We start from the raw sequence: 10,000 nt of genomic DNA on the forward strand, positions 1-10,000 counted from the left end.
TTATTTCTTTTTCTTATCAATTAATAGAACATAAACGTAAAAAGATAAATAAATAAATAAATAAATATATATATATATATATTATTGTAAACGATTTTTTAATGTGTACTACCTCATGGAAAATATTGCAAAAGCAAAAAATTAAAAATAATATATATATATATATATATATATATATATATATATAATATATATATATATATAATATCATAATTATATTTTTATTTCATTTTTTTTAAGAGGTGTAATTTGTACTTTAAACAATTTGTATTCCGCCACCTCCCTCAAAAGAAAGAAAAAAATATATGAAAGCATTATTTGTTATATATTGAAAAGATCATATAGTATATATTATAAAATATATATATATATATATATATATAAATATACATATATTTTTATTTTTATTTTTTTTATGTATTCAAGACAGTTATTCATTTAATATATATATATATATATATATAATTTTTTTTTTCTTTATGCTTCATAATATATAACAAGTTTATTATATAAAATATAACTTTTCGTCAATTTCTAATGGATAAAAAAGTGAGGTACCAGTTAATTAAACATACCCTTGAAGAACTTGAAAAATCGAAAGAATACATAAAAAATCAATTAAAAAATAAGAGAGAACAAAATAATGAAAAGGAAGAAAACGAAACGTATGATGATATTTTTAACAAATCAAACAATTTTAAAAATGATGACAAAAAGATTGATTATGAAACCATCTTAGATTGTCTCACAAAAGAAATTGATCATTATGAAAAATTACTAGATGAAAATGAGTTAAATAATAAAACGGATGATAATATTAATAATGATAATAATAAATATAATCTCTTTGATGATAAGCATAATAATATACTTAATGAGGATGTAGAACAATATAAGATATGTGATTTTTTGGAAGATTATAAAGAAAATGAAAAAATTACTTTTAATAAATATAAATTAAATAAGAAAGTTATAGTTGGTCATACGACAGGAGGGAATTCTATAGTTATAAACAATGATAATTTTCTTAAACTTTTTAAAAACTCAGATATAATAAATAATTCATTTAATAAAAGTAATACAACAAATATGTTTCTTGTAAACAAAAATAGAAATGAAGATAAATTAATGGAAGATAATTTAAATTCAAATTTACATATGGATAAAGATTATTTAAGTGATATGTCATGTTCTACCTCTAGTGTAATATCATTAAATAGTTTTATTAAAAAAGAAAAGAATGATAGAATTTATAAAAATAAAGAAGCTTATGTAAAACATAAATATGATGATAATTCATATATTTATCATAAAATAAATTATTGTAGTGATTGCTCCTCTTCCTCTTTAAGTTGGCATAACCAGGAATATGATGACCTTTTTTATTATTCTAATTTATTGAAAGAGGATAAACACCTAAAGAAGCAAATAAATATAAATAAAAATAAAAATAAAAACCTTACTAAGGATAATAATAAGAAACATATTACTGATAACCATAATTGTTATAATGATGGGACCTATAACTTGGAATTGTTTAAGAATAAACCACAAAATCATAATGCATCTCCATTTTTTAAATATATATATTTTAAATACATAAATAAGGATAAAAACAACTTTTATCCTGTATTTATTAATCATAAAAATGGAAAAAAAAAAATATGGAACCTAAAGAGTCTAAACAAATATCATCATGTAGATACAACTCAAACAAATAACAAGTATGAATTAGACACACAACTATTTAGTTATAAATCTCATAAATATCTATCTTCAGTGCATGATAATTCTAAAAAAATTAAAAAAAAATCATCTTCAAAGAATGTTCAAAATATAGATAGCCTCAAGAAATACCGTTTTGATGTAGACGAAATGAACTAGTAAAAATAAAATAATACATACATATATATATATATATATTTATTTATTTATTTATTTATTTATTTATTTATGTACATATAACATATTTCTTTTTTTTTTTTCTTTTTTTTTTTTTTTTTTTTTTTTTTCTTTCTTTCAATCATATTCAGTTCTATAGATAAAATTGTCCATCAAATAGAACAAATACATAACATTGAAAAATCAGACAAAAAAAAAACAAATTATAATGAGCATTTTTTGAATTTTATTAAGAAAAATAAGGAGTATCTTAAAAAGGAAAAGTAATAAATATTGAAAGATAAAATATGTGGATATTTTATAATATGTATATGTACATATATGTCTATATTATTTTATTTCTTTTATATTTTTAGCAATTTTACTTTTAAAAAGTTGTGTGAGACGGAAAAAATAAAGTAGGACAAAAAAAAAAAAAAAAATAGATAATATATTATATAATATGAAATAACAAATACTTGTGCATGGTTTGAATATATATATATATATATATATATATATATATACGCATGCTAATGTGAAATCGTTTTATTTATAACTTTATAGGTTGAAAGTAAAAATTATAGGAACGGATGGAAAAATAATAAAAAACAGAAGTCTTGATAACGTTGTTATAAATAAGGTTATATAATGTTATACATAAATAATATATATATATATATATATATATGTGTCAATGTGCATATACATATTTACATTTTTTAGAATAAAACATTTGGTGATTTGGCCCTTAAATTAGGACATACATTTAAATTGTCTGATGATAAAATTGAAAATATTAAAATGTTTTTTGACGGAGATTTATGTGATAAAAATATGTCTTTTGGTAAGGATTCATGTGTAAATATATAATAGATAACAAACATTTATAATATATATATATATATATATATTTATTTATTTATTTATTTATATTTTATGTAGATAATAACGAACTTGGACTAGAAGATGGTTACCAAATAGATGTAAAATTTCCCTTAACCGATGTAATGATATACATATTAAAATTATTTATTATTTTTTTTCATTTTATATTTATTTATTTTATTATTATTATTTTTTTTTTTTTTTTTTTTTTGTAGGATATTCCTTGTACAGTTGACGAATCAAATCTTAGCGACGATTCATACATCCTATTTTTACCAGATTCTTATGTTATCGATTAAAATTAAATATTATATTAATTCTTAAATTTTTTTTTTTAATTCCTAGGATATTTAATTATTAAATATATAATTTTTTAATTAATTTTAAAACAATAAAAAAAAAAAAAATAATAAAATGATATATTAACCATAAACAAATGACATATACATATAATGATTAACAAAAAAAAAAAAAAAAATAATAATAATAAATAAATAAATAAATATATATATATATATATTATATAATAAATAAATAAATTAATTAATTCAAATATTAATGACAAAAAAAAGTAAGGATCATAAAAAATGATATTTTAAAAAAAATAATAATAGTGATGATATATATATATATATATATATATATGTATGTATGTATGTATGTATGTATTTATGAGTGTAGATACTTCTAAAGTAATCATGTTTATTATTTTAAAATTCCATTGGCACGTCTTGCCATGATTGGAGTAATTTTTCATTGAATGTATTTTTTTTTGTGTATTTCGAAACCTTTAAAATACCTAACAATGCATATTTACAATTCGTAATATTTTGAATATTTTGAGTAAATAAAATATGATCATCTGGTATTATTTCTTTATATTTTATTTTATATTTTTGTTTATTAATTTCTAATATAGTATGTAAACTTGTTTTTTCTTTTAAGAGATGTAGAATGTGTTTCATAATTTCTTCAGGTTTTAAATCGACATCTTCAAGAACTAATTTTATAAATTTCTTATTATTATCAATATTTTTAATAGTATTTAAATTTTCTAATTTATCTTTGTAATAAATATTTAATCCTCTTAAAGATATCATATGTTCGTCTCTTTTATCATCGTTCAAATTTCCTTTTTCTTCATGTGCCTTTATATTTTCATTAATTAATACGTTCTCCTTCATTTTATAAAAAAACTATAAAAATATATAGTACTTAAAATATTTAACAAATAAATAAATAAATAAATATACATATATATATATATATATATATATTCATTTACTTGTTTATCTTTAATAATTATTTAATATAAAATAGACTCACAAGAATAAATGGTACGAATATTTTTTAATTCTTAATTTTTTTCTCTTTTTTTTTATATTAATAAAAAATTATTTATCCATTATTTTTTCCTTCATGCTCTTTATTTTATGTCCATATATTTGTAACAGTTCTTATTTATTTTTAAAAAGAACTCTTAAAAAAAAAAAAATAAATAAATAAATAAAAAATAATAATATTGTTATAAAAATTATATTATATTATATAAAAATATAAAAAACAAATAATAAATTTTATAATATAGTGTTTTAAAAAGTATACAATATATTTTTTTTTTTATAAAAAAATATCAAAGTTGACATATAAAAAAAATGGGTGGTATTATACTTTATTATATATATATATATATTATTATATATATTTTATATATATTATTTATATACTTAATATTTTTCTTCAATATAATTGTAAATATATAGAATAATAATAAATAATGTACACTCATTAAATATATTGGGGTATCAATTTAATTCTTATAAAATATAATAATAGCTTTTTAAAGATATATTTATATAATATAAAATATATATAATTATATGTTAAATATATATATATATATATATATATATATATGTATATATATATATATGTATATATGTATTATAATATATATATATATATACTTAATAATATATATACAATATTATATATTTATTTATTTATTTATGAAAAGGGCTTAAAGTGTATTAAATTGTATAGATAAGAGTTTATAAAATAAAAACTACTATAAGATGAAATGTTATATATACATACATATGAATTTAAATTATATTATATTTGTATATAAAATAATACAAGTATAATATTTATTTTATATATTAAAAGGAAATATATATATAAAATAAAATAAATATATATATATATATATATATATTATAATAATTATTATATATAATGAAATATATGTAAATAATTTAACATAAAAATAAAAAAATAAGCTATATATTATATCGAATATCCCAAAAAAATAAAAACAAATATATTGAGAACTACTATAAAAATAATTATATATATATATTATACATATATACATAAATAAAAATAAATATTGTAACAAAATTAGTATATAAAAATTTATAACAATATTATATTATATCTATTTTTTTATATATGTAAAATTTAAGTTTATATATATTAATAATATTATTATATATTTATTATATATGTATGTATATATTATATATAATTATATTATATAAAATTAAATTAATTCTTTTTATTTCAAAAAAAAAAAAAAAAAAAAAAAAAAAAATTATAAATAAAATAAAATAAAAAAAGTAAAAGAAAATAACTTTTTCATAAATTATTATATTAATATTTTAGAAACCCTTATTTCTATTCTTATTTATATTATAATATATATAAAAGGAAACTTTTTGTATTTTAAACATTTAAATCTCGAAAAAGAAAAAAATGGTAATTAACAAATATTAAAAAATAATTAAATCTGTAGAAATATATGAAAATATGTATATGTTTGTTTTATTATTAAGAAAATAATATATATTTTTGTTTATGTTAATATTTATAAGCAAAAAATATAGGATTTAAATAAATATAAAAAAAAAATGTATATGTATAAAAATATATATGTTATATGTAATTGGAAAATATATATTTATATAATAAATATTGTTTAAAGTTACGTTACGTATATATAGAAATAGTATTATATTATATATATATATATATATATATGCAGTACATTAATACCTACATTATTGTTACGTCATATATTTTGCAAATATTTTTATTTTTATTTATATGTATATATGTATATATGCATATATGTATATATGTATATATGTTTATATGTATATATGTATATATGTATATATGTATGTATAATATATTAATATGCTTGTTTATTTATTTATTTATTTTTTTTTTTTTTTTTTTTTCTCAGGAGGATGCAAATAAGCCCAAGAAGAGAACCTTTCGTACCTTTCAATATAGAGGTGTTGATTTAGATAAGTTATTAGACTTAAGCCAAGATGAACTTATAAAATTATTTAAAGCAAGACAAAGAAGAAAGTTCCAAAGAGGAATAAGCAAGAAAGCTAAATCACTTTTAAAAAAAATTAGAAAATCTAAAAAAAATTGTGAACCAGGAGAAAAGCCAAATCCTGTCCCTACCCATTTAAGAAATATGACCATCATACCAGAAATGGTAGGATCTATTGTAGCTGTACATAATGGTAAACAATATACGAATGTAGAAATTAAACCAGAAATGATTGGTTATTATCTTGGTGAATTTTCAATTACTTATAAACACACAAGACATGGAAAACCAGGTATTGGAGCTACACATTCATCTCGTTTCATTCCATTAAAATAAAGAAGAAATAAAAAAACACAAATCGTAAAAATGACAAAAATATATAATATAACACCCACATATATATATATATATTATGTAAAGTTTTATTTCAACATTTTTTTTATGATCAAGAAATTTAATAGAAATATATACAGTTGGAATTATATAACAAGGAATGATTCAAATATATATATATATATATATATATATATATATATATATATATATTTATATATTTATATTTACATTTTTGTTTATTTTTTTTTTTTTTTTTTTTTTTTTCATATTTTTTCATAACGTTTTTAAAAATAATTATAAGTATATAAAAAAAAAAAAACATTTTATGTATATATGCATTCAATGCTTTGAATTATATTAAACAATGTAATTAAAAAAATATATATATAAATATTAATAAATAAATAAATAAATATATATATATATATATATATATATATACATACATATAATATTCTTGCTTTTACTACATTACAAGAATAAGGTGCCAATTTTATTTTGCGTTGTTGTCGGTGTTGTTTCCGTTTTGCGCTTTTTCTTAAAACTCAAAAAATTTTTTAAAGATGAAAAAAGGGAAGTTTCCTTTAACCAATTCATTTTACTTGGGTCATTATAAAAGTCATGTGATTTATAAGAACTATCTTTATCAAAATTATAATAGTAAACATTTGAATAAAATTTTAAATTATCACATATATGATTATTTATTAAAATAATTTCATAAAATATATGATTAATCATATAAAGTTGTTTCTTGTTTAATTTATTCATATTTATTTTATACTTTTCAGGGATACACTCCTGTATATTAAACAAATTTTTTTTTTTTTTTTCATCATCATCATTTATAATTATATGACCTTTATTACTACCTTCAATATGATTAATATTATTATGAAATTCATATGAACTTTCGTTTTTTGTTTTTTTAATAAGAGGATCATCTTCATCTTGACGACATGTGTCCTTTAAAAATAAAGAATTCATTTTTAACATTCCCATAATTTTATCTTTGTCAAAATTTTCTAACAAATTATCATAACAAAAGGAATCCTTTTTAAAATCCATAATCATAAATAGAGAAGATGAAATAAACATAGCTTCATATAATTCATTTTTAAAATAATTTAATATATCGTATACAACACTTAAAATATTAATAGATATATTATATGAAGTTAGACATCCTATACGTAATAATTTTTTTAAAAAGGAAAGAATATAATATATAGGTATCATTTTATTTTTTATGGATAAATGAATAATTTTTAAAAAGTGTGTATCATCATAATAAAAACTAGCAGGAGTTATTAATTCATATAATCTTTTATAATAATCTGTATACATATTATTATTTAATTTGTTTTCATCATTAAAAATGTTACTTTCTTTCGTAGCATCTTCATCCTCCTCCTCCTCCTCCTCCTCCTCCTCCTCCTCATCATCATCATCGTTATGACTTATAGTATTATTATTACTCTGATCACTTTTATTATCCTCTATATTACAATCTTCTTCTTTTACATTTTCATTATTACTATTGTTTGGTGATATATTTAATTTCTCTTTTTTCTCTTCATCAGATATGTGTTCCTCTTTTATCATCACATCATTTATTAAATTATCTTTCTTTTCGTTTTCTAGTTTTGTAATATTTATATTACTATAATTATTTTCATTTATCACATTACCTACATTTAATTCTGTTAAAATATGAAATATACCGGGCAATGCAGCTAAGGAAATATATAGGTTTGGTGATTTATAAAATGAAATATTAAAAAAGTCAATTAAATAATATGGATTATTTGTATATGGAAATACATATACTGGTATAGAATGTAATAATTGTAATATCATTGTATATATATGAACATGTGTTGTTATAAAATAAAACCAACAACTTGAATATATATTACAATATAATTTATCATCTATATGTATATTTATAAAGAAATTATTTTTTCTTTCTTTTATTTTATTCGTAATTTTTTCTTTGGTATTTTCTAATAACATATCATCAGAAAAATCCATATCACTATTCATATTATTTATTAAATTTACATCCTTTAAAAAATCTTCTTCATCTAATTTATTTTCATCATCTGAACTTGAAGATAAATGTTTAATACTACTACTATCATCACTATAATAATTTTCAAATATATTGTTTTTTTTTTTTTTTACTTCATTTTTATTCACATGGGAATCATTGATTTCTGAAAATTTATAGTATTTATTGATATGTACTTGTGAATTATTATTATTATTATTATTATTATTATTATTGTTGTTGTTATATATTTTTTTTCTTTTTCTTGATACATTTTCTTGATCATCTATGAACAAATCATGTTTTTTAAATTTTTTCAAATATATTTTTTTTTTTTTTTTATTATTCTCATTTGTATTAAGACATACTTTTTTATATGGTTTAATGGAGTTTATTAGGATAATAAAAATTAATAGATTGATATTATGGTTATCCTTTGGAAAATTAAAATTACATCCATTTTGTTCCTTTTCTTTCGTTGATTCTACGTTGTTATCATTATTATTATTGTTGTTATTATTTTTCTTATTCGTATCAACATTACTAGGGTCATTATTCTTTTTTTTCTTCGAATCTACATATTTGTTTTCATTACATAGACTATTATATATACATAAGAAAAAATAATCAAGGTCATAGTAAAAACATATATAGCTTTTACAAATATGTTTTATAGTATTAACACTTATATGCTCCATATTTAAAAGTTCAATAATAATTCGTCTGTATAATTTTATAGGGAAGTATTTCTTTCCACCCTCATCTTCAGTTATCTTATTTAAATTATTATCATATACATTTATATTATCATTCGAATATAAATTATTAGAGTTGTTATTATTATTATTATTATTATTATCATAATTTGTTTTCATCAACTTTTCAAATATCTTTAATTCAAATTGTAAAGATCCAAATAATATGGAGAGACTTTTCTTAACAAATATTTCATCATCATTTTTTAATAACTGAAATAATAAATTTAAAAATTTCTCAAAACATACATCTAACCATTCATCATATTTGTTATATCCTTTTTGTTTTCTTGGAATATCAAAAATTATTGAATCCTTTCGAAAAAAATATTTTAATTTTTCATCGAAATTATTTATATCACTATTTATATTATTATCATTCCTTCCTTCTTCAACGTTTGAACAATATAATAACATTCTCTTCAACCTTTCTTTATATATTAATAAAAAAAGTTCAGTCAATTTATTTATAATATATTTCCTATTATGAGATTCTTGTATTAATTTAAATAACAAACATATCTCGTTTGTCGCAGATGATGCTGTTGACGAGGAAACACCTGACGAATGTTTCTTTTTTGTTTCCATCTTTTAAATAACAACATAAATAAATAAATAAATAAATAAATAAATAAATAAATAATATATAATAATAATAAAACAAAAAAAAAAGAAAAAATTTAATTTATTATTATTTTATTTATTATTTATTATTTTTTTTTTTTTTTTTGATTGACC

The 10,000-nt window shown here is 17.4% G+C and overlaps 4 protein-coding genes across 4 annotated transcripts; 2 read left to right on the forward strand and 2 right to left on the reverse strand.

Annotated features, from left to right (window-relative positions):
• Window positions 1-537: 537 nt before the first annotated feature.
• On the forward strand, window positions 538-3,068 carry PF3D7_1317600 (conserved Plasmodium protein, unknown function; the record flags this gene model as incomplete). Its single annotated transcript, XM_002808972.1, has 7 exons — window positions 538-1,883; window positions 2,034-2,165; window positions 2,259-2,300; window positions 2,449-2,524; window positions 2,608-2,728; window positions 2,827-2,888; window positions 2,985-3,068. 7 exons carry the CDS (start codon window positions 538-540, stop codon window positions 3,066-3,068), a joined length of 1,863 nt encoding a protein of 620 aa, XP_002809018.1.
• A 411-nt stretch (window positions 3,069-3,479) lies between these two features.
• On the reverse strand, window positions 3,480-3,953 carry PF3D7_1317700 (conserved Plasmodium protein, unknown function; the record flags this gene model as incomplete). Its single annotated transcript, XM_001349877.1, has 1 exon — window positions 3,480-3,953. One exon carries the CDS (start codon window positions 3,951-3,953, stop codon window positions 3,480-3,482), a length of 474 nt encoding a protein of 157 aa, XP_001349913.1.
• A 1,573-nt stretch (window positions 3,954-5,526) lies between these two features.
• Window positions 5,527-6,454, forward strand: PF3D7_1317800 (40S ribosomal protein S19; the record flags this gene model as incomplete). The annotated part of the gene is made up of 2 exons (XM_002808973.1): window positions 5,527-5,529; window positions 6,020-6,454. 2 exons carry the CDS (start codon window positions 5,527-5,529, stop codon window positions 6,452-6,454), a joined length of 438 nt encoding a protein of 145 aa, XP_002809019.1.
• A 471-nt stretch (window positions 6,455-6,925) lies between these two features.
• PF3D7_1317900 (nucleolar complex protein 4, putative) lies at window positions 6,926-9,850 on the reverse strand (the record flags this gene model as incomplete). The annotated part of the gene is made up of 1 exon (XM_001349879.1): window positions 6,926-9,850. The coding sequence occupies one exon, from the start codon at window positions 9,848-9,850 to the stop codon at window positions 6,926-6,928; it is 2,925 nt and encodes a 974-aa protein (XP_001349915.1).
• Between the last annotated feature and the right edge of the window lie 150 nt (window positions 9,851-10,000).

Source organism: Plasmodium falciparum (genome assembly GCF_000002765.6).
Source record: "Plasmodium falciparum 3D7 genome assembly, chromosome: 13".
NCBI lineage: Eukaryota > Apicomplexa > Aconoidasida > Haemosporida > Plasmodiidae > Plasmodium > Plasmodium falciparum.